This window comes from Aedes albopictus, chromosome 3 (genome assembly GCF_035046485.1).
Source record: "Aedes albopictus strain Foshan chromosome 3, AalbF5, whole genome shotgun sequence".
In the NCBI taxonomy this organism is placed as follows: domain Eukaryota; kingdom Metazoa; phylum Arthropoda; class Insecta; order Diptera; family Culicidae; genus Aedes; species Aedes albopictus.
Window position 1 is genome coordinate 252,314,981 of NC_085138.1, and position 25,455 is coordinate 252,340,435.

The following is a 25,455-nucleotide window of genomic DNA, read 5'->3' on the forward strand; positions in this document are numbered from 1 at the left end:
CCGCCTTCGCTGCGTTCTTCTCCTCCAAAACCGTTCTGCACTCTTCGTCGAACCATTCGTTCCGTCGATTCCGTTCCACGTACCCGATGGCGCTCTCGGCTGCGTCGTTGATGGCTGCTTTCACTGTACTCCAGCAGTCCTCTAGAGGGGTATCAGTAGGTCGGCTCCAAAGGCACGTTCTACTCCATTTTGGAAACTTGTGCCATGTCCTCTAGAGGGGCCTCATCAAGCTCGCCCTCGTCTAGCAACGCGTCTTCGAGATTCTGCGCGTATACTGAGGCGACATCCGGTTGCTTCAGTCGCTCTAGGTTGTACCGTGGCGGTCGTCGGTACCGTACATTGTTGATGACGGAGAGATTTGGGCGCAGTTTGACCATCACCAGATAGTGGTCGGAGTCGATGTTGGCGCCTCGGTCCTGGCGATAGGTCCTGACGTCGATAATGTCGGAGAAGTGCCGTCCGTCAATCAGAACGTGGTCGATTTGAGATTCCGTCTGCTGTGGTGATCTCCAGGTGTAACGATAAGGGAGGCTGTGTTGGAAAAAGGTGCTACGTATGGCCATATTTTTGGAGGCGGCGAAATCAATGAGTCGTAGGCCGTTTTCGTTCGTCTGCTGGTGGGCGCTGAACTTACCAATCGTCGGTCTGAATTCCTCCTCCTGGCCTACCTGAGCGTTCAAATCTCCTATAATGATCTTGACGTCGTGGCTTCGGCAGCGATCGTACTCGCGTTCGAGCTGCGCGTAAAATGCGTCTTTGTCATCATCAGTACTTCGGGAGTGTGGGCTGTGCACGTTTATTATGCTGAAGTTGAAGAATCGGCCCTTGATCCTCAACCTGCACATTCTTTCGTCGATCGGCCACCAACCGATCACGCGCCTCTGCATATCACCCATCACGATGAAAGCTGTTCCCAGCTCGCGTGTGTTGCCGCAGCTCTTATAGATGGTATGATTACCGCTAAACGATCGCACCATGGATCCTGTCCAACACACCTCCTGCAGCGCTACGATGCCGAACCCGCGGTCCTTCAGTAGATCGGCGAGTATGCGGGTGCTCCCAATGAAGTTGAGAGATCGGCAGTTCCACGTACCGAGTTTCCAATCGCAAGTCCTTTTTGTTCGCTGGGGTCGTTGCCGTTGGTCTCGGTTCGTATTATTCTGTTGCTGATTTTCCGTTACAATGGTTTTTTACGGCTGGCTCCGGAGGACCATAGTGCACAGTTGAGCTTAGAGTCCTTCCCTGGCACTCGGACGTAGATCAGCCGCCCCTAACATGGGGACCAGACGCTGTTGTGAGCCGCTCCTCCTGGAGAACAGACGCTCAGGTTTGCCGCTCAGGTAGTCCATGACATTTACCTTAAATACTCGAAAAGAGCGGTTTTCCGTGACTTTCTTTTAGAACTGGTCTAGCCGCACATATTTTTCATACATCATATTCTCAGATTCAGCTTGTAAGCTGTAGGTGGTTGAAATTAGATATATTGAAATGACATTTTTAACACTGGCTACAACACAACTACCTTAGGGGTCATGCACAAATTACGTCACGTTTTAGGGGGGAGGGTGGTTTTGCATAACGTGACGACCCATACAAAAAAATTTGAGGTCACATACAAAAAGTGTGACATAGGGGGGAGGGGGGGTTCAAAATGGTCGATTTTTGCGTGACATAATTTGTGTATGATCCCTTACAGTTGTCCATCTCGGTTTTGTGAAATCATTTGTGTTGCTTTTATCGTATTCTAATCCAACTCCGTAAGGGTTGCCGAATGATGTGCCAATCGAATAAGAGTTCCCACCAATAAAACAGCTGCTTTTATACAGTACGTTTTATAATGTTGGCAAATACGTTAAGGCGCTATTCATAAACTACGTAGACTTATTTTTGGTCTTTTAAGTCCCCCCCCCTCTTTCTCTCTCTCCATAGACTTTTGTTCATACAAAAATTTGAAAATGTGTATGGAGCGTAAACTAGTACTCGATTCTGGAAGTAACTTCCGAGAATCTTGTACAGGTACCCGCGTATCCTCAGACGCAGGGGTGCATCGGCAATAGTCGCCCAACTGGCGCCATTGAACGCGTTCCTCACATCCATAGCCACTACTGCACAATATCGAAAGTCCCTCCTCTTGCGCTGGAGCGCTATCTCGGCGATCTTTGTAACCCACAAGATAGCGTCTACGGTCGACCACCCCTTCAGGAAGCCGAACTGGTTTCCCGTGAGACCATTTACACTTTACACCCACGGTGTGCCTCAACAGCCTGTTGAGGATGATCTTTTCGAGCATCTTGCTCGCCTTTGGCATAGCTCCAGACTCTGCCGCTTCCAAACCTCCAGGAAAACGCCCTCATCCAGGCGTTTATGCATAGCAGACCTGAACATCCCGCAGCCCTCTGCAATAGCTTTCTTAAAGGCCAGGTTCGGCACTCCGTCCGAACTTGCGGACTTTACTATCCTCGCAAGTTCCTCGTCACAAGCCCTAGTTCCCAGACTAGAATCATGACGCGGAAAAAGCCCTCGATATCCCCCTCCAACATCTCTGGCGACTGCTCTGTAGGAGCTATTACAACTTTTGTCTTGGACATCACGATCCTATCCTTTTTCCTGTGGACCATGCAATATGTATCCATGTAGACGTGACTTGAACGGACGAGTGAGCTTGATATTTGAAGTATCATAGCCCAATGATCATTGGCTACGGTAGCCCATTCGCAAGATCAACGACAGCCATTCGTCGTCCAACACGAAACTAATTTATTCCAGCTTGCCGCTTGTTGACATAATTTTATTGACGTACTCCTAGGTCTGTTCAATTTCCGCAGCAAGTTAATCTTTCAGTACCTTTCCGCAGTCTTGGAACGTCGTTTTCAAGCTGTTCGACTTTTCTTTCCCTTTCTTGGGTCGCTCAACAAGGCTACAGCGCCCTGTCCGGATCCACTTGATAATCGCCATACATAAAGCCTGGAGCACATAGCGTCCGTTCCGTCGAGGTTTGCGTTTTTTTGACAGTTTTCCCATGGGAAATGTGTCAAACTACTGTCACGCACACGCAAACGTATGCATTGTGTGGGGCACTTAAGATGCCCTCGTGCATCAACACCATACATAATAGCAATGAATACCAAGCTGCGAAAAGAAGCTCGATAAATTCCAGGAGTATCATTTGCAGAGTAATCTTCCTGCTTACTTACTTTAATTGAACGCCAATATCCAAGAAGAGTAACGAATTATGGGATACATGTACTTACGAGTCGGGTCAATGAGTTCAGCTGTAGCTGATCGTTGTTCCTGGCTAACAACAGTTCCGACTAAATTCAGGGCTGTTACAAAAGTGTCGATTTGGGAACCGCAAAATCCGCGCCAAGCCATTTGAAATCCGCGCCGAGATCATAAAATCCGCGCCAGTACAAAAACATATGGTTTTGATTATTCAAACTTATAGAAAGCCAAAATTGTTCAACTATTTATAACTTTTGTTGTACTTCAAAAGAATATCGTTTCTTATGTTCAAACTGATTTTTTTTACCATTATTAAGCAATGCCATAAAACGCAACTTCCACATCAACCAAAAGATCAAAAATTCAGGCTTTAAAATACAATTGGAATAATAAGTTTTGGTTCAATAGTTCTTTGATTGCTGATCAACCAGGATGACTACTATTTTACAAGAATGGGATTTCCTGTTCTCTGAAACAGTTCCAAATAAGGAACATTCTTGGCAAATCTTTTGAAATAATTTATAACCAACATTATAGTAGGAATCCTGAACTAAAATCTGTAGTAAGTCCCAAGTTCCCGAGCAACCTCGAGAGAACTACAAGAAAATTTTCAATTTTTTTTTTTTGCAAAATTCATGGATTATTTTCTACAGAACTTATTTTGTGCAGATACAAATGGAGTAATTGATTGTAGTGCAATTTATTGATAAAATAAATTAGCAATACATTTTATTCATAAAGGCGATATTTATAAATAAGGAAACATTTCATTTTTTTTCAATTCCATTATCAATGTTAAAAAATCCTGTATGTTAAAAAAATCGCATGAAATTCCTTATGATGAACTTTTCCAAAGCTTCTTCCATGACATTCTCTAGAAATACAATAATTAAAGACAAAAGACAAAAGACGCAGACACCGTCTTCAGCCAGAGGCTGCACAGACTGAATTGAAACTTAAACACTAGACAAGGGACACACGGAGCATGCACCAGTGTATACGGAGAAGAAACTATTCTCACGAAAAGATTCATCGCGCGGAGCGGGAATCGAACCCTCACCCCATAGCATGGTGCGATTGGAAGCTTGGTGACCTTAACCGCACGGCTACGAGGCTCCACAATCTTCAGGAAGTCTTACCGGCATCTTTTTTCTGGAAATTCATGACATGATTTCTTCCTCACGATACACACAGTCTACAAAACCAGTGATTTTCTTTACGAGATTCTATGAAATTTATCTGCAAAATTCAACCACATATTTATCCAGATTTCCGGTAAACGTCTTTTTGAAAATTAAAAAAAAAAACAGCTTGCAGAATCACCAAGAATCTCTAACAATTAATTTAGAAATCTTGCCATGAATCAGTGTTTTTTCGAACCTCAGACATTCTCTATAAGTTGGGTCCAAAATTTTGCCGAAAAATGATATCGGAGTTAAGACATGTCTTAATGTCTTCTGCAGAATTTACTTCAAGAGGTTGATTAAGAAATTCGAAAGAGGAACTTCTCTGTTTTTACAAATTGAGTGTTTGGTGCAACTTATCTAGCACTCCCAACTAGAGTGTATTAACATTATTTTTACTCCATCACAAAATTCCATTACTCGAATTTAAAAATGAGGAGGTTAGAAACAAAGTGGTGTAAGTGACAAAAACCCACTTTCGAGTAAATGAGGTTTAAAGTTCTTCACCATTTTTTCATCCCATACAAAATGTATGGAATTGCAAAATCGACCCAATTTTCTCCGATTTATTGTAATTTTTTTAATCATCATTAAGGAATGAGGAACTTAAAAAAGTTCCTGAAAGTTTGAAATCTGAAGAATTTTGTGATATGTTCAGCTCAAAATCGACAAAATGGTCAGGGTCACTTACACCCGTTTGCATCTGGGCCCCTCAAATGTTCTTTTTTCTGATTATGTTGAGCTCCTAGTCTAAAGTGCAATTGAAAACCATTTCCGCAAAATCCGCGCCGAAATAAGAAAAAACGCGCGAAATCCGCGCGAAACGCAAAAACCGCGAAAAACGCAAAATCCGCGCCACCTGTAACAGCCCTGTAAATTAATTTCAGATGATCCCTATCAACTGTTTCCGTTATTACTCACGTTTACTATTTATTATAAAGCGACTAGTGACAATGTCAAACTTCAGAGTAAATATTGAACTGTATCCAGTGGTGCGTTTTATAAGGATTTCACATTCATAATGATAATTAGTTATTCGATATTGATTAGATCAACAAAATTTGTTCTATTTCACCGATTTTTTTTCGTAATGAGAACATAAAAACCCCATGCACCATCCCACATAATCAATAAGTTTCCTGCACCATGTTTCCGAATATCAATGCCATATTATTTATAGCTGTAGAATCCCTGACCACTTTTAACGCCAAGTTTGTTCTCCGCAACCATCTTTACCAAAGTCGGACTTGCCTTCGCTGCCGGATCATTCGGTAAGCGAGCTTCACGTTCCTTCATTATATACAAAGTAACGTCCAGCCCCACCATGTCCATCAGTTCGAACGGTCCAATCGGATGTCCCAGTCCCAGTTTCAGTGCCGTGTCGATATCCCGTACTTCGGCGTCACCTCGCTCTAGCATACTCAATGCTTCCGATGTCAATGTGAACAATAGACGATTCACAATGAATCCGGGCGTGTCCTTGCAGGTAATGCAAGTTTTCCCCAAGGCCCGACCAAACGCCATCAGGCGACCATGGGTGTCTGCGGAAGTTTTATCCGTTTTAATCACTTCTATCAGTTTCATCACCGGAACCGGATTGAAGAAATGGAAGCCGGCGAAGCGATCCTGCCGCTTCGTTACTGAACCCATTTCGACGATCGACAACGATGACGTATTGCTGGCGAAGATCACGTGTTCGGGGGCGACCTGTTGAGTTGGAAGCTCCAATAAGAACCCATTCAAAAGGGTCGGTTCATCTGGATCCCGGAAGTACGAATGAAACAGACGAAAGCCCCTGAAGTGAGCCGTTAAATTCTCGAACATCTGAAGACTGCTTTTGAAGATTTTGAATTTGTCTAGTTACAGGCTTCATGCGTACTTCCGAATTCTAATTTAACTAGACCGGACCCAATTTAAGCCGAACAACCTACACTGTCAATCCGTCTGAACAGATCTTGTTTGATTTTCATATTTTCTACAATCGCTTCGATCACCAAATCCGCAGAGGCAACACACTCCTCCAGATTGGTGCTATAGGTTATTCTAGCCAAGGCATCGGCTACGAAACCACTTGCCGAATCTGGATCATCTTTGAACAGTTTACGCGCTACACGTGCCGCGTTCGTCTCGATTCCAGAACGGGATTTGTCAAGAACTTCCTGGCTAACGTCAATCAAGGTGGCATTGTGGCCCGTTGCTGCAGCCACCTACAAATGGTAAATTGCGTAGTGTGTGAATCAATGAGCATAGTGATTATAGTTTGCGGTTCTACATACCATAGCGATGCCTGAACCCATGGTACCGGCACCAACGATCACAACTTTCTGTATTGGCGCTGACATGGCGGTGTCTTGCAATATTTATGTTTCAAAGGTTGTCTATCACTCGGCTTAACTGATTTAAAATTGCTATGCAGGCCGACTATCAGTTTCCAAATTCAAATTCTGAAAACAACGAAACATGATAAATAAAACTTATTTACCTACACGTTACTAGCATGGACAATAACTGGTATGTTCAAACAAGCAACATTTATTTATAAACCATCGAATATTGTAATTATACAAATTTCTACTTCGTAATCCAAAACTACACCAAACAATTTTTTTGAGAGCCGAGACCCTTGACGTAGGGCTGCAAAATGATGAGTCGATAACTTGGAAGAAGCGTCCAACACAGCTGACTTCATGTTTCCACTAGTCAATCGATGAAAAAGATCGCTATCTAAGAGTTGTGTCAGTGCTTTTGGTTGGTAAAGCAGGTTGGGCATTGTTGTCCGACTGACTTCAGCTAGATTGGAGAGATACGTCTGTTCACCGAGCAGGTGCGGCTTAAACAGCGTCTGTCCTGGCATCCAGCGGCTAGTGTTCCAGAGAGAATAGTTTTCGAGATTTTCATGGGTGACTTCATTGTTAAAGTTGATTCTGAAAACTTGAACTATGAGCACATCATGGGACGCCGTGGTCTCAGAGTGAAGAGCGAGAACTGAGAGCTGTTTGAACTTGCACAGTTTTGTGGCAAAAACGACATGGTGATTAAAGGATCGTTCTTTCCTCATCAACCAGTGTAGAACCACGACCACATCGGCATCAGTCGAAAATGGAGAAGTTGGAGAAGAAATACAGAACAAACGAAGCGCCGATATTGCGTCCGCAATCATCTTCTCGGTGAAATCCGGCTGCGTGTCGCTAGAATCAATCGACAGAAGGATATAAGGATAAAACTTAGCACCGGTTGAATACACAAGCGTGCGGTGGATATTGCGAAAGGTTGTAGCGTAGAAGATCAATGAATTATCATCAAGAACGCCTTCATCGCCACCGGCGAAAATAATATGGATTTGCTATGCATAGATGGCACCTTGAGGAAGATAAAGGAGTGAAGGAACGCCAAAGCCGCGATAGAGCCAGCGAAAATACAAGGAGCCAAAGCTGTAGCCCGTCAGCGATATTCGGCTTTCGAGAAAGAAGTGAAACGGTCATGTAGACGGGTCATGACATGACGGTCTTGCCGAGGGTGTGGACTAGGGCAGTTCAGACTTTAAACATGTCAAAAAATCAAAGCTCCCATATGTTTATTACAATCCTTGGTGCAAAACTAGATTCCCGTCAAATTTTCAGCCATTTCGATGGTGATTTAATGGTGGCCCAAAAGCAAAATAGGTTTATATGGGAATTACTATGGAGAATTTTCAAAAAAGGTTCTCCGCACTGTAGAGCATTAACACATGGATGAAGTCATAAGGTCAAAGTCAAATTGAATTCTTCAGACTTCAATGATGAATGTTGCCGAAGACCGCAACTCGTCTCGACTTACGAGACAGAACTTATTAATCAATATTCATCCATGCATGCTTGAACAGAAGACCACAGCTCGATCGACACGCTTGACACGCAATCATAGTATGCGTGTTACCTTCCTGCACACCTTGCAGGGCATCCTGTATAAAGATGCGCATGCGAGTGAGAATATGTTTAATAACTTTTTAACTTTTTGCCGGCTTTTCGGGCCCGTATGAAGTTGATCACCAATATTAACTTCTTTTCCCGATCAGCCTAGATAGCTGTGTAGTGTCGGTAGCGGTTAGCTTAACTGGCTAAGAATAGCACTACGGACCGCCTGTTCCAGTGGTAGGAATCCACTAATCAGGTGACCCCTAATTCATGGTGTTATGCGGCTTTACGCTTACCGTGCCTAGGAATGAATGGTTAGGGGGGTCTTATAAAAACCTAATCGCAAACGGAGCCTGTGGAGTACCAGGGCACCCTCCACAGTATTTGCCCTTACTGTGCTAACCGGAGCAATAGCGCGGTGGACCTTGTGTTTCTCCGAGACAATCAGCTGCCCTTCTTCAATCTCATACTTGAGGCTGAATAAGGGCGGGATTATGAAGATGTTATTAATTAGTTTAGATTTTCACCTATATGGTTTCGCATTATTCGTTTTACACAGTGTATTCTGTGAATCCTCGCCTTTGGCGCACTCAAATCGATACCGATCTGGCTTTATTGTTGCTGTTCTTTTTTGTGCTGTGATTGTTAAGAGTTTAATCTTGCCTAGTTTGGGTAGTGGCTACGGTTAGGATAGCTCAGATCAATCTTCAGCACAAAAGAACAGCAACGATCAATCTTTGTAGACTTATGCAAAATGGTACAGCCCAAGTGGCGTTAGTCCAAGAACCTTACTTTCGTAAGGGGAATTTCTATTTAGGAAACCTTGTGAATCCGGTGTTTGCAACTTTCAGTAAAAATGAAATGGCAAACACACGTGTCATGCCTCGAGCATGTGTGCTTGTCAACAACGCAATCGTTGCTACACTCATCTCTGAACTAACTACCAGAGATGTATGTGCTATCACAATAGATGTATCTATTGGAAACCTCAACAGGAAATACGTTTATTGTTCGGTTTATTTACCGCATGATGAACCATCCCCTACGGATGCTTTCAAGCAAGTCATTGCATACTGCACTTCAAAAGGCCTTCCGCTAATTGTTGGTAGTGATGCTAATGCTCACCATATAATCTGGGGCAGCTCAGACATCAATTTGAGAGGCTCCAGTTTGATGGAATACTTAAGTAGTACAGATCTTGGATTACTTAACATAGGCAACCGCCCAACCTTCATGGTATCTGGTAGAGAGGAAGTGTTAGACATAACGCTTTGCTCTAGCAGAATTAGTCATGAGCTGACCAATTGGCATGTGTCAGATGAAGAATCTTTATCTGACCATCGTTACATCTTGTTTGAACATGTGAATGTTACTTCGCACACTTTGCGTTTCAGGAATCCCCGGTCAACCAACTGGGATCTCTTTACCGATTTGGTTGCAGCCAAATTTCATGGATACTCACCATCAATTGACACTCCAAGTGATTTAGATGATGCCGTTGATACTACAGCGGCCTTCATCATGGAAGCTTTTGAAGAAGCCTGCCCTCTGCGGTCTGTGAAGACCACGAGAGGAACCCCTTGGTGGAACTCCGATCTGGCGAAGCTCAGGAAACAATGTAGAAAGAGTTGGAACAGACGACGTTCGGCTGGATCGGAGGCTTTCAGGTCGGCTCGTAAGGCCTACCAGAAAGCTCTTCGGTCTGCTGAACGATCCGGCTGGAAAAACCTTTGTACAAATGTTTCCAGTCTGAGTGAAGCCAGTCGATTGAACAAAATCCTTGCAAAATCTAAGGATTTTCAAATGAACGAACTTCGTTTGCCAAATGGTGATTTCACTTCCTCTGATGAGGAAGTTTTAGAATGTTTATTCAGTACACACTTCCCCGGATGTGTGGATATTACATCTTCGGATGAACCTGATGTCTTTTCTTGTAGTTATGATTCTTTAGCTTCGGCTCGGAGTATCATAACTTTAGAATCGATTGAATGGGCACTTAATAGCTTTGCTCCTTTCAAATCTCCTGGGGCAGATGGGATTTACCCTATTTTGCTTCAGAAGGGATTTGATCATTTCAAACATGTTTTGAAACAACTACTTGTTTGCAGTTTTGCTACAGGGTATATTCCCAAATCCTGGCGGGATATTACTGTGAAGTTTATTCCGAAAGTGGGTCGCGCGTCGTATGAAGAAGCAAAGAGCTTCAGACCTATCAGTTTGACCTCTTTTCTTCTGAAATGCTTAGAACGCATAGTCGATCATCACATCCGTGATGTTCATCTGGCCAATGTGCCTCTTCATGTGAACCAACATGCTTACCAATCTGGAAAGTCCACTGTGACTCTATTACACAAAGTTGTTTACGATATCGAGAAGGCATTCGCTCAAAAGCAATCCTGCTTGGGTGTTTTCTTAGATATCGAGGGTGCCTTTGACAACGTGCCTTTCGATGCCATATTGGAAGCCGCACGGGGTCATGGTATATCTCCAATGATTTCCAATTGGATTCACCAAATGCTCAAAAACCGACATCTCTTCTCGACATTGCGTCAAGCGGCGATTAGGAAATTGAGTGTTTGTGGATGCCCCCAAGGGGGAGTCTTATCACCACTTTTATGGAATCTCGTAGCAGATACGCTATTGAGGCAACTCAATAATAGCGGTTTTCCTACTTATGGTTTTGCCGACGACTACCTAACATTGTTAGTCGGTATGTGCATCAGCACCCTTTTCGACCTGATGCAAAACGCTCTTCAGGTAGTTGAGGGTTGGTGTCGCCAATATGGCCTTTCGGTAAATCCGAGTAAAACATCTATTGTTCTTTTCACGGAAAAGCGAAACCGTAATGGTGTTCGAACTTTACGTCTCTTTGATTCTGAAATCAATGTGACTGAACAGGTAAAGTACGTTGGAGTCATTCTTGATTCCAAGCTTTCCTGGACACCTCATGTTGAGTTCAGAATCAAGAAAGCTTGTATGGCCTTCGGGCAATGCCAGCGAACCTTTGGTACAATTTGGGGTCTAAAACCCAAGTATATCAAATGGATCTACACAACTGTTGTTCGGCCAATATTGGCTTATGGATGCCTTGTGTGGTGGCAAAAGGGCGAAGTGAGAACGGTCCAATCAAAGTTAGGCCATCTCCAAAGGATGTGCTTAATGGCGATGTCTGGAGCGTTCTCTTCAACTCCCACGGCAGCTCTCGAAGTTCTCTTTGACGTTGCCCCACTACACATTCATCTCAAACAAGAAGCACTTTCTTGCACTTACCGCCTATGGGTACTCGGTTTACTAGAGGAAACTCCTGTGAACCGCAGTTCAACACACACCTCGTTGTTTCCACTTTTGGTGAATTGGGACAAAGTTGTCCTTGCTTCAAGTGATCTTACAATTGCTTGTAATTTTCCATATAGGACATTTTCCACGAAATTCCCTTCCCGGGAAGAGTGGACATCTGGTTATCTGGAGAGAAGTATTTCAGACGGCATCGTATGTTACACTGATGGCTCCCTTCTCGAAGGTCGAGCAGGTGCTGGTGTTTATTCTCGTGAGCTAAGGCTGTATCAGTCTTACTCACTTGGCAGACACTGCACCGTTTTTCAGGCCGAAATCGTTGCTCTTATGTGCGGAGTGCAATCAGCACTTCAGCAGCACGTAATGGGCAAAGTAATATATTTCTGTTCAGATAGCCAGGCTGCTATTAAAGCAAACGCTGTTCACCTTGTATGGGTACCTGGCCATTCTTCCATCGCTGGAAATGAATTGGCTGATGAGTTAGCTCGCACTGGAGCATCACATGACTTCATTGGCCCTGAGCCAGCTATTCCGGTATCCAAGTGTTGGGTGAAGCTTCGGATTGACACGTGGGCTGCCACTCAGCACAAACAATACTGGAATAGTTTGGAGTCATGTCGTCAAACAAAATTGTATTGTACTGAGCCATCTCTAGGGGTGGCAAAGTATCTAACAAATCTGTCAAAGCAGAATTGCAGCATGCTGGTCAAAGCATTGACTGGCCACTGCCGACTCAGTTATCACATGGCGAATATTCAGCAAGCTGATTCATTTGCATGTAATAGCTGTGAATCCGATTATGGAACTTCGTATCATTTAATATGTAACTGTCCAGTTTTTGCGCAATTGCGTTTCCGAGTACTCGGGAAACACTTATTAAGTGAAACTGACTTCAGAAACCTGACTCTTCAGGACGTTCTGTTGTTCTTGACCCGCTGTGGTAAAGAGCTATAGGCTCTCTTTACGCTTTATGCATTATCACAGTGCCCTTTTCAGTGCGCTGTTCGAACCCATTGTGGCACGCTTATGCGTTATTACAGTGTCCTTTTCAGGACGCTATGTGAACCCATTGTGGTACGCTTTTGCGAGTATGACGATCCTATTCCCTTACCTGTCCTTTCCCATGTCCTATCCTTTTTCCTTCCCTTCTCCGTCAGGTAAATGATGAATAGGCTCGTGTTCATGGCGATGGCACAAATTTCCCGAATGGAGGAGAACGTGCCTCTAGAGCCGACCTACTGATACCCGATTGTCGAAATAAGTTCCGGTCTGCGGCAACATTCATCATTAAGATCCGAAGAATTTAATTCGGCTTTGGCCCTATGACTTTATCCATGTGGTAATGCTCTACAGTGCGGAGAATCTTTTTCGAAAATTTCCCATAGTAATTCCCATATGAACCTATTCTGCTTTTGGGCCACCATTAAATCACCACCGAAATGGCTGAACATTTGACAGGACTCTAGTTTTGCACCTTTGAATTTTTGACATGTTTGAAGTCTGAACTGCCCTAGTGTGGACGGTATGCCTAGCCAGCGAAGGCAAAAAAGCCGCTAATACCAGTGACATTTGTATTCACTTCGATGTCTTACTTCGCCTTAGTAGGGCTAAGCTGAATACTTCGATTGTGAAAGACAAATCTGGATAGTTATTAAACCGGGAACGGTCGCGTCATATACTGAGTACACGTACCGTGTATGCACCAAACTTTGCGCAGTTAAGAAAAACCAAATTTCTAGTCGTTATAAAAAATACGAACAAACAAAATATATCAAAAACAACATGCTCATACGATAGACTAATGATCCTTCTTTTAGTCTGTAATATAAAAAAAATCATAATATTAACCAAAAAATACTTAAAATAAAAAAAAACTATTTCATTGCCTTGTTCTTAACTTTGCGCACAAAATCTTCGATTGTTCCTAACTTTGCGCATAGTGTGCCTAACTTTGCGCATGCTATGAATTGCTCAAAAAAGTAATCAAAAATGCTATTATTTAATGTTTGCCCATTAAACTAAAGTTATTCAGATCAGGTAGTGTGCCCTTAATTGATCTTTGTTGAAATACTTTATCCTACGAGGGAGGGGGAACGGAGACCTCCGGAGTTCTTGATTTCGTCTGCGATTCGTATTAGACACCTACCGTGTGATCAACCCAAACTTCATGAGGGGTTGTTTCCTGTGGCTAAATCTCAAAGGTAAAAACTTCCTGATAAATTAAGTGACCGTTACGGATAGGAACAATAAGGGGTCATTTAAATATGACGTCCATCTTTGGGGGGATGGGTCTGGGGTTGTCTGAAAAAGTGTAATATGCCATGTATTAGGTATACTATAAAGCGTGACGGGGTGGTCCATGGGAAGAAGGTTCTAAAAATCTAAAAAATGGCGAACGTCATATTTGAATCGTCCCTAACATTGACCGCCGGAAAATCCAAATGAAGGACTGTTCACAAATCACGTCTCATTGTAGACAGATGGACAGTGCCTGCCGTAGTGCTACGGTTCATACAATTTTCTACTAATTTCTATACAAAATATGCTACATGGTGCAGAGGCAGGCCGGAAACTATCGGTACTGGTGTTACATAATATTTAAATGGTTCATTAGTCATGTATTCACGTTCAACATGCATTTACTGAAAGTGCGCAAAAGTTAGGAACACAGTGCAAATAATGGTTCCAAACATTACGCACCACTATTTACTAATAAAATTGAAACATTTATTACGAACTGTGATTGATATTACTAGAATATCACCTTTTTTGTCAATTAACTGCAAAATTAATCATCGTTGCACAGTTTTATCGAGGAAAATGTTGATTTTTAGTAGAGTTACTTCTTGGCAATCGTGTTAAGGCGAGGCAAATTTTGACATTTTTGTGTATTTTTTGTTTATTATTCAACATAAACAAAGATTTTATGGCAATTAAATATTTGTCAAATAATGTTTATGTTTACACAATGCTAGTGCAATGATTAAACTGGTGAATATTTTGACATTTAGGGGTAGGCGGGGCATAATGAGCAGGTGGGGCATAATGAGCACCTTGTGTTTTCACTGTAAATTTCCAAATTTTCAAAACAAATTGCTTGATTGTAGTTTAATTACCTCAAATCCAACGAATTGATGACGAAACATTTGTCAAAAAAGCCGTTTGCTTTAAAAAAATAGTCAAAATGCGTGAAGTGGTCATGTACTGAGGAAATATTATAAGAATCAGCTGACCTAAAATAAGGTTTTGGAATCAAAATAAGAACGTTATGGGTATCTATCAAATTTCTTGATGTTTACTGGGTCAATGAAATGTATTTGTAACACTTTCAAAATATTTGTATAATGGGGCACGTTCGGTGTAGTACTAGATTTGTAGTAATGAGCTGAATTTTTGTATGGTGAGAAGGTCAATTCTCCGTTTCTGCAATAAAATGGTGCAAAAAGCGTGGGTATTATGATTTCTTGCCTGGATTGATGCTGTTTGAGCAAAACTTTGGATAACTATGTTGTTTATGTTGCAAGAAATAGAAAAAACAACAACACTGTTACCCAAAGTTTTGCTCAAACAGCATAAAATTAGGCAAGGAATCATAATACCCACACTTTTTGCGCTATTTCATTGCAGAAACTGAGAATTGACCTTCTCACCATACAAAAATTCAGCTCATTACTACAAATCTAGTACTTCACCAATCTGTCCTATTATTTTGTTAAAAAATATACTTTAAAAAGCTGATAGTTGGGTGGGGCAAAATGAGCAACTGATGGAAAAATGATGAAAATTTTTAACATTTTAAACAAAAGATTTTCACTTTTGGTTTTTTCTGTTACGATGCATATAGTATGGTTTTATCATCAATTTTCAATTTATTAGCTTCAAAAAATCAGTATCTGTAAATTATCACCGTTTAAAAATGCCTTAATAGTAAACTCCATGAAACCCCACCGTTCCCTACAAATTAAACCCCATAATCCCCTCAAATTCTTATTGGTTGTTGCCGGTATGCTTTACCATTGACAAGAACAGTCAGTTAACATTTGATTGTGTACAAAACAGGATTTGATCATCCTGCCCCACCTAGGGTGCTCATTATGCCCCACCTCTAAAACTAAATCCACGATTTTATACGTTTTTAAAATCATTAAATTTTGCAACATTTATAGCTATATTCGAAATTTCAACGATTAGGTTTTGTCAGTTAAGGTTCAAATGAGGATTATACGTCAAAATTACACATTGATTGCGCTTAATTTATTGGATTTGGTGGCAAAATGCTTAAGCTGCTCATTATGCCCCGCCTACCCCTAGTTATTTGTTTCGTTATTTAACAAGAATGCGCAAAGTTTGGACCTGCGCAAAGTTAGGTGCGCACACGGTACCATGAAAAATGCACGCTTGCGGTACACAGCGTGAGCGTGGCTTCGTTGCAGGTAGTCAAAGACGCGACTGCTCGAGGGTTAACTGACCTGGCAGACCAAATGAAACACAACAACATGTACACATCAACATCCACGTGCTTGATAATTCCACGACAGATAGTATAGAAAAATGAAAGCAGCATGAAAGCAACTAGTTCGATGTATTCATTTAGGGGCTGTACAACGTGTGAATGCAACTGTCAATTGTAATCGATCACGTAGTGTCCTAGTGCACAACAGAGTTGTATTAAAGCTAAGAGAAAAAAAACTCCATGTAATCACTGCGTGTGTAATGTTTTTAGCATTTCCTTAGAATACTAAACTGCGATTAAATGGTATATCGGATAATGAAACTATATGATGACTAACTATCTACAATCAAATGCATTTTATTTACTAAATATAAAACAAGATCACAAAAAAACACATTTACTTCTTATACGAATAGAATCCCTCGCCAGACTTAACACCAAGCTTTCCCTCAAAAACTAGTTTCTGCAACATCTTCGGCGGATTGAACAGCGGATTTTCCGGGTACTTTTCGTGCCATCCCTGCATAATGTTGTTGGTCGTGTCCAGACCGACGTAGTCGCTCAGCTCGAACGGTCCCATAGGATAGCCTGCGCCGAGTTTCATGGCTATGTCGATATCCCGTGCCGAGGCGTCGCCTCGTTCCAGCAGACGAACCGCTTCCGCCATGTACGGAACCAGCAGACGGTTCACGACGAATCCGGGAGTATCCTTGCAAGTGATGCAGGTCTTTCCCATGCGCTTACCAAATTCCATCAACTGCTGGTACGTTTCCTCCGAGGTCTTTTCGGTGCGAATGACCTCCAGCAGCTTCATCATCGGTACCGGATTGAAAAAGTGCAATCCGCCGAAACGATCTTCACGCTTGGTCACTGATCCAATCTCCCCAATCGAGAGGGACGATGTGTTACTGGCAAAAATCGTGCTGGCCGGTGCAACGGCGTCGATTTTGCCGAACAGTTCGTGCTTGATGTTCATCTTTTCGACGATGGCTTCAATGACCAGATCCGTGCTGGACACGGAATCTTCCAGCTTCGTGGATCCTTTGAGATTGCTGAGCGTACCTTCGACGAACTGCTGGCCCTTGGATGCATCATCTTTGAACTGCTTCTTTGCGACACGTTCTAAGCTCTTCTTGATGCTTCCGATGGCCTTGTCTACCAGTTGATCATTTACCTCCACCAGCGTCACCTTGTGGCCAGTTGCTGCGGCAACCTAAAATAGAGGGCAAATTATATATGGTTTCAATCCATGCGTAGCGTACCCAACATCGCGAGATTTTAACTATTTCAGGTTTTCAAACTACTATCAGAGTGGCCGCTCAAATCGGAAAATCAAATTCAAGAGTTTTTTTGGCTTTTTTTAAGTTTTCCTCGATTTTACCTACATGAAGTTAAATTTTCTTTTCAGGACAATCATTTATCAGAATATTTTTAAAACCTCAGCATAAACATAACCGAACCTGAACAAATCTAATACTGCAATTATTTTGATAAATATTGAGCAAAATCTTATTTGATTTTATAAAAAAAATCCCAACAAACATGATTAATTTCTTCAGCACAGGAATTTTTGTACGATTTTTTTTGGAATATTTTAAAAGAAGCTATTGGCATCTTCAATCAATCGAGACACATCACGCTCGCCATTACATGGCGACCGTGACAGGACTCGAACCTGCAAACGTCGTGTAGGTAGTATACGTTGCAGAAATAGGAAACAATCAGCCCCCGTATATATTAAAAAGGTGATTTGATTCACCAAACGAGCATAAAAAAAGACAGTTGGACAAAAAAGCGTATACGTGATTAAATTCACTAGTTGAGAAACGTTCTATGATGGGGTCTTGTATCATGACATCACCTAATTCCAATCACTTTTTTCGATTCCACATTCCGTTCATCATTGCCGTCAAAGTGCAATTATGGACAAGGTTATCTAAAATTCCCCGGAGGATCTGAAACGTAAACTTCTGGAGAAAGAACATCTTAATTTATATGATACTACAAAGATCATCAACGCATAGCAGTCAATCAAACAACTGGCGTCCCTGATGATATTTGACTCAAAAATGGATATCAATCGTCTTTCAGTTAACGAGCAGAGAGTTCCGTATTACAAAGATACTGGAGTTCCTGCTTACAAAGCAAGATGTTTTCGATGTGGCAGATTCCAGCACCAAGATAGTGAAAAGTGTCCCATTTTGGTTAGAACTTGCCATCGGCCAAAGGCCATTTTCAGTCAATGTGCAAATCGAAAGCAGAAGGACGGATCCTTTGACATTTTCAGGATGCAGAAGACAGGAGCTCGTTGGCTGCTGCATCTGAGTGATTGTTTTTCGGTGTTGCAGGGAAACGTCAGTTCCGCGGACATTTTCAGAGAAGTGGATGCAAATGTGGAAGCTCTAAATGAACTGGTTTCCTGGCAAATGTTCGTCGAGTGGCCAGGCTTTTGTAACGAGAAAACAATCATCATGTTGTATTTCGGAGGTCTACAGTGAACTTAGCTTAGTCTGCTACAACAAACCATCAGCCCAGTGAATAAAAATTCAACTATTGCGCAACAATAATGACAATATCGCAACCTGGATTTGTTGCGACAATCCACCCTATGCGACATAAGATTGTCTCAACTTGAACAGAATATGATTAAGATCGTGCACCACGAGTTCAGAGATTTTTAAGCCTTGCATTGCGATTTTTGAGCGGAAACGATCAGCCAGATCATTCCGTTCCGATATTACTCTGCAGCCATAGGTAATCCTTCCCATGTTCCCTGCAGGTAACAACTAAGCATCTAAATAAGCCGTACCGCAGCCCGTATTATGCATTTGAGATGCTTGCTACCCTACATGAGCAGTTCGAATGCCTTGAAATAGTGTAAGCTGTGCTACTCAAAAGCATTACACTGTAGATTAACATTTCAGCTGCATGAGGTGTTTTCGTTCAGGAGCAATCAGAATGCTTCTTAACTGCTCTTCAATTGCTAAGAGCAAAAAGGATGTGAGATATGTTATGCATTTCACAGCACATGTTGTCTCTCTCTTACAGAACCTATGCTTCTGTTTACAAATTTGTGCATCTGATTTGCTTCTTCATTTTTCCCAATCATTCAATCCAAAAGCAAAAAAGCAAACATTGCTGCAGCTGGGTTGAATGGAAATTTGACCATAAAAAAATGACTAATTATGATTTCGTTGGAAAATGTGTGCTGAACAGGTGGATAGTTTGGCGGATCATAAAATTATTCGAAAGAGAAAGAAAAAATCATATGCTACAGATCGAAGAAGAAATGAGAATGCTCTATACTCAATGGCATATCATATGTTTGTTACACTAATAAGACAAAATAAATGTTTAATGTTTTTTAAATGTAATATACGTTGGTTCTTTGTGTTATATGTTTTAATTTGATTTGTAAATATTCGTCTAATTTTAATGCACTTTTATAGGGTTTCTGACAGAATAGTGACCTATGAAGTGCAATCTTAATTTGATTGCCAACTTTCAGGCCATTTCCTTCAGTGGATAAGTACCTACTAAAGATACAAACCTTACCCTGACACGAACTTCAAGTTATAGAGCTCTAGTAATAGAACAATAAACGGGATGCCCGATTAGGATTAGTTTTCCTAGACAAAACCAAGCTATGAACACAGCAACAAAGACTGTGAACTAAAAGGCGAAATGCCATTCAAAACATTCAACTCCAGGATGACTGGTGGACCCAAACCACCTAATGAAACCTCGTCATCCTGTGAGCGGAAGGTGTTATCCATCTGGATAACAGGGCACATTTATGTTTTGTGTTGTGTTGTGTCAATGTGTAATGTCTCTCTTTCGAGCATTTGTAAGGTTCAATGTGTCGTTATATGTAGATACTTTGTAATAATATATTTTCTTTTATTTTCGTAACACTTTTCATCGCGCGGCGAATGACACCCTCCCTATACTTTTGTGATGATCGTACCCCGGTCCCCGGCTGTTGAGCCCGGCTCGTCACATAACACCTTCCAGGGCGATGTTGAATAGTAGGCAGGAAAGTCCATCACCTTGTCGTTGTCCCCGTCGAGATTCGAATGAACTGGATAGTTCACCCGAAATCCTTACGCTGTTCTGCACACCGTCCATCGTTGCTCTAAGTATAGTAAGCTTCCCGGGAAAGCTGTTCTCGTCCATAATTTTCCATAGCTCTGTACGGTCTGTAAAACTGTCGTATGCCGCCTTGAAGTCGATGAACATGTGGTTCGTTGGGACCTGGTATTCACGGCATTTCTGGAGTATTTGCCGTACGGTGAAGATCTGGTCCGTTGTCGACCGGCCGTCGATGAAACCGGCTTGGTAACTTCCCACGAGCTCATTTACTTTAGGTTAGGCGAAAGACGACGGAAGATGATCTGGGATAGCACTTTGTAAGCAGTATTCAAAATCGCTCGAAAGTTCTCACACATTAATCTGTTGCCTTTCTTGTGGATGGGATAGATTATCCCTTACTGCCATTCCTACGGTGCAGACAGGTGGCCAACTTTTCCGGGCCCATCTTGATGAATTCTGCTGCGATACCGTCCTTACCAGCCGCTTTGTTGTTTTTGAGCTGGTGGATGGCATCCTCAACTTCCCTCAACGTGGGAGTTGGTTCGTTCCCGTCCTCTGCTGTACCAAACCAACATAGTCATTTCCTCCGCTGCCTTGATCTCCCGTGCCTACATTCTCTTCGCCATTCAGGTGCTCGTCGAAGTGCTGCTTCCACCTTTCGATCACCTAACGTTTGTCCGTCAGGAGGCCTGGGGAGTCACGTCACGGTCGCCATATAATGACGCGCAAGATATGAACCGACGGGCTTAGTGGTTGAATTATGAAAGATTTACTACGGGTTATGTTTAGAACCATGTATAATGACAAACAAATAAAGCTGAGGCTTTAATTGAAATACAACGTTGCGTAAATATCGCTGGGGTATGAACATATTCGTACCACATTGGGGGAGACTGAGGAGACTTGATATCTGGGGAGATTTGTTGATTCCATGTTCTCTCGGAAGGGAACGTTCAAAAATTACGTCCAACATTTGGGGGAGGGGGGGTCTAGAAAAGTGTGACAGTACGTGTATTGGGTATAGGAAAATTGCGTGACAGAGAGGGGAGGGGGGGGGGGTTCTAGAAATCCCGAAAAACGATGGACGTTATTTTTGAATCTTCCCGAATCAAAAACAGTGTTGTTTTAGCATATGTTTTCCAAAGCTACATCCGGACAGGAGACTATGTTTTAACTACAAGTTGTTTTGATTGTGCATTTTACTGAACGACTGATGGTTTGTTTTTAGACCTTCTGAATGTTCTAAAAAAATCTCAATAACTTTGTGAAAATTAAACCAAATGGTTAAACTTGCATATTAAATATCTGGAACAACAGATTCTGACGAGGCTCCGAAAAGGGAATTCGCGTCTAACCCATTCGTATATAATAAGCAAGAAACTTCCGCCAGTATGTAACTACTGCGGGATTCAGCGTTACGGTTCAAGGCATCCCAGGGTATAATGTAAATCGGCCAAACATCGTCGTTCAAAATCTTACATATTTTCGTAAAAAGTTCAAACTGACATCCCACGTCATTTCGAGCAAGGTTGCGAACATTCATTTGCAAAGATTTACATTCATTTGCTATTATCTCAGTTCAGAAGCATACTATCGAAAAACAATGTATGGATGAATTTAACCTTGTAGTTTTATCTGAAAGTTTGCCGAATAACATTGGGGTCGCAAACGTATACCAAAGTCGTGAGCGAGCTGTGAAGGCAACTTTCCACAGCGTGAATGTAATTTACATTCACCGCGTGGAGAGTTGCCTTCACAGCTCGCTCACGACTTTGGTACTATACGTTTGCGACCCCAATGTTATTCGGCAAACTTTCAGATAAAATTACAAGGTTAAATTCATCCATACATTGGTTTTTGATAGCATGCTTCTGAACTGAGGTAAGAGCAAATGAATGTAAATCTTTGCAAATGAATGATCGCAACCTAGATCGCAACCTTGATTTCGAGTAAGTCCTACGTCAAAAAAACAGTGTTAACCCTTTGGAGACGGATAGGTCACTAGCCTAGCCTAGAAAACCGACCTTCACAAACATATTCTAGACCAGCGAGATTGCATCCAGAAAAGCAAAAATACCGTCTCCAAAGAGTTAAAAGAGTAGGCATATAATAATTATCGAAACCCAGCGATTTATGACCAAAAAGTTCAACCAAACTTAGATCTTGATACTTTAATTTGAAGAGAGAGTCGATGAAGAGAACTCGCTCATGTAACTTTCGCCCTTATTTAAACTCAATCTAGAATTAGGAATAGCTAGCAATACAATTCAAACTAAATGTAAACTTTATCAAGGCAGAGGTTGGATACGCAAAGAATGATTCAATTATCTACATAAAATCACACATCGTGAAGCCCCTCGGACACCGGGTAGCAATCATCCATCATGAGAGTCATCATCAACACCCGTATCAAAACATGGACGATGACCTTTGGACTTGCTTCACGGTATTCCGAGCAGATTCAACTGCAGTGGATTTTACATAACTGGAATTTGCCCTATAGGGTCTTGTACCATTTGGGCAGGTGTACCTATTTTGGGCACTTGCCGCTATAACTAAGTCAATTTAAAACCGATTGACTTGAATTTTTGTATAGAGTTAGGCACGTACAGCATCTAACTCTGTACAAAAAATCAAATCAATCGGTTTGAAGTAGACTTAGTTATAGCGGCAAGTGCCCAAAATAGGTACACCTGCCCAAATGGTACAAGACCCTATTTTACCCCTACTTACCTGAGCGATTCCGGATCCCATTAGGCCACCGCCGATCACAACCACGTTGTTAATTTTGGCCGCGGTGGCCATATTACGAGTAAATACGCGCATCATCGACATTTTGTACGAAAGGAATATTGTAAAACTCTTTGGAATCTGTTCACTTTAACTAACTACCGGAAACTAGCTGATGATAGCAATGGTACACCGTATTTATTTATAAGGAACAGAAGGATACCATAGGCACCTGTTGCTTACAAGGACTGCGACTAGGTGAAAGTCCGGACCGGAGCACTGAGATGACGAACCACAGACACCACTTGACAGACTGGCTGCTCAGGGAAACTGTGCACGAATGATACCTATCAATAAGCTCCCCGGATTGCGGATTGCACATCCAAGTAGGGAGCTTTCTAGTAGACGAACTTCTTTTTCAATGTATGTGTGCACGCCCGTCCTCTGATAACAACTTCGATGGAACATTGGCTAATTCATATTGTCATCATCGCTTGCAGATAAGACAAACCGCGGAATACCAGGTGATTATGAAGCATTCGAGTCATTTTGAAGTACTTACATTGGTTCCATAGTCTTGCAGTTACCGATTCCAAAGCAAATCGTACTTCGCTGCGATTTCAAAGCACTGACACAAAAATCACAAACGCGCACCTTTCCAACACGTAGCACACCAAAACTAAACGCTAATCTTCTCGAATTTACAGCAAGCAGCAATGCAAAATAACAACTTCAAAACTGAAAATCGTTGCTCTTAATCAAATCATATTAGTCCTGTTCAACGACGCAGGTTGAACTTGCTCGAACTTGCTTCATCCCGCTCTTTCCCGTTTGTTGACAAATGGGTAAGAATAGGATGCAACAACTTCGAGCAAGTTCAACCTACGTCGTTGAACAGCACTATTATTTTCCACTTAAAAAAGCGACAATTTTATCAGAAACAGAAAATCTCACAGGTTTTTCGTCACACCACAGTCGAATACTCTACGGGAGCGCACCACGAAAATATGAGAAACACGACAAATCAAAGGAACGAACGGAGCAGCAAAAAGAACACGCACCAAAACAAAACGCGAATGTCATGGATTGGGAAAATGCTGCAAAAACAGTGAAATATTTCCGCGGAGCCAAACCGGAAAAGGAAAGGTTTCACACTGTGCTTTCGAGTTTCATCGATTCGGCAGCAGCAGGGGTGTATCGAATTTAGTTACACGGAAAATAAGCGATTGTTTCGAGGGAGCTGATCGAACACAACGATTCGGATGTTCGGAACCGCCGGGAGCCGAGCTCATCCTGAAAAACGTCGTGCGATGGAAGAGTGAGTTGTCAAAAAAGCAAACACATCGGTTTGCCAAATTTATTGTCGCGCTTATCTTGGATTCTCAACTGCGCGTTCGAAACGCGCAGCACCAGATCGCGCAGGACCGCGCCCGTATGATTTTTGTACACGGTGTGGTGTGCACTTGGGTGTGCACCATGGCTATTAGTCTATGGTATTGTACGTGGATTTGCTAACTGAACACGACGAATCAAAACCGTCGTTTTTGGAATCGCCGTTCGAATCGCCGTTGGAATCGTCGTTCGATTGCAGAGCGAGACAGCAACCAAACTGACACATCGCTTTGACATATTTAACGTAGGAGCAACACGTGCGTGAGATTCTCTCTCTCGGTTGGTGTGGTTTGTTTTTGTTTCAATATGACATTTCTTTTATGCTGCTCATGCTGCCGATGCTGCCAGCTGATGGTGGCAAGGATGGAGGAGCATAGTCGGAGGGGTGGATCACAATCACTGCAAAAACTGCAAAGATTTATTTCATGTGAAAATACACATCGATCCAACTGATCTTTCCACACATAAGTTTTATTATTCTCAATTTAGTTGTAAATCGGAGTTTTCGACTAGCGAAGTTGGGGGTTTCTCCAAATCCGTGCGTCGAATCTAACTTCGGAAGTGGTGCGCTGTATAGCGGACCAGGTTCACTATACAGCGCACCACTTCCGAAGTTAGGTCCGACGCACGGATTTGGAGAAAAATTCAACTTCGCTAGTCGAAAATTCCGGGTTTCAAATGCACGGAGAATACCTAAAATATAACTAAGATATTTGTTGTTTATGGCCTAGATTAGTTTCACAAATGCTTGGTATGTGTTAACACCCATAGCAAAAAAAATATGTGAGTTCACACATAATATTGTGCGTTTAGCACTAAATTGATTTCCGAAAAAACTTCATCGACTTCCGCTGCCTTTCCTATGCGTTAAACATAACGTCGGAAGTAGTGCGCTGTACAGTAAATCTGATTTTCTATACATTGCACTACTTCCGACGTTATGTTTAACGCATACACTCAGAAAAAATAGCATATTGATTTTAAAATGTCTGCACTTAGATTGAGACCAGTTGCTTTTACACTTGAAAAATATGTGCGCCGCTATTGAATCTTTATCGATTCAGTCATGATAGATTCCATGTGCGGCGCTTTTGCTTTGCAATAACCAATCTATTGGTTTTCAATCGTACTGCTTATGACAAGGTTCATGGCTTAAAGCCAAAAAATAAGGAAAATGAATTAAAAACACTCAATC

At 42.1% G+C, this 25,455-nt stretch overlaps 3 protein-coding genes across 5 annotated transcripts in view; all 3 read right to left on the bottom strand.

Moving 5' to 3' along the window:
* LOC115260379 (inositol polyphosphate multikinase) overlaps positions 1-23,633 on the bottom strand; it is a 39,150-nt gene extending 15,517 nt beyond the window's left edge. For all 3 annotated transcript variants that reach the window (XM_062860203.1, XM_029861341.2, XM_062860202.1), the window contains exon 1: positions 23,431-23,633. The gene's annotated coding sequence lies outside the window, so the exon portion shown is untranslated. The remainder of the gene's footprint in view (positions 1-23,430) is intronic.
* LOC109422205 (hydroxyacyl-coenzyme A dehydrogenase, mitochondrial) lies at positions 5,449-23,421 on the bottom strand. Its single transcript, XM_029861343.2, has 4 exons — positions 23,112-23,421; positions 6,683-6,850; positions 6,338-6,613; positions 5,449-6,113 (listed from the first exon to the last, which is right to left on the bottom strand). The coding sequence occupies exons 2-4, from the start codon at positions 6,746-6,748 to the stop codon at positions 5,577-5,579; spliced, it is 879 nt and encodes a 292-aa protein (XP_029717203.2). The 5' UTR covers positions 6,749-6,850; positions 23,112-23,421; the 3' UTR covers positions 5,449-5,576.
* Positions 16,388-23,209, bottom strand: LOC115260380 (hydroxyacyl-coenzyme A dehydrogenase, mitochondrial-like). The gene is made up of 2 exons (XM_029861342.2): positions 22,872-23,209; positions 16,388-17,259 (listed from the first exon to the last, which is right to left on the bottom strand). The coding sequence occupies exons 1-2, from the start codon at positions 22,971-22,973 to the stop codon at positions 16,444-16,446; spliced, it is 918 nt and encodes a 305-aa protein (XP_029717202.2). The 5' UTR covers positions 22,974-23,209; the 3' UTR covers positions 16,388-16,443.
* Positions 23,634-25,455: the final 1,822 nt, after the last annotated feature.

Bases quoted from the DNA above. Each gene is read 5' to 3' on its own strand.
- LOC109422205 (XM_029861343.2), bottom strand. From the start codon at position 6,748: ATGTCAGCGCCAATACAGAAAGTTGTGATCGTTGGTGCCGGTACCATG. The intron at 6,614-6,682 runs GTATGTAGAACC...TACCATTTGTAG, and splicing joins TGGGTTCAGGCATCGCTATG to GTGGCTGCAGCAACGGGCCA. The intron at 6,114-6,337 runs GTAGGTTGTTCG...CCAACTCAACAG, and splicing joins TGTTCAGACGGATTGACAGT to GTCGCCCCCGAACACGTGAT.
- LOC115260380 (XM_029861342.2), bottom strand. From the start codon at position 22,973: ATGTCGATGATGCGCGTATTTACTCGTAATATGGCCACCGCGGCCAAA. The intron at 17,260-22,871 runs GTAAGTAGGGGT...CCTCTATTTTAG, and splicing joins TGGGATCCGGAATCGCTCAG to GTTGCCGCAGCAACTGGCCA.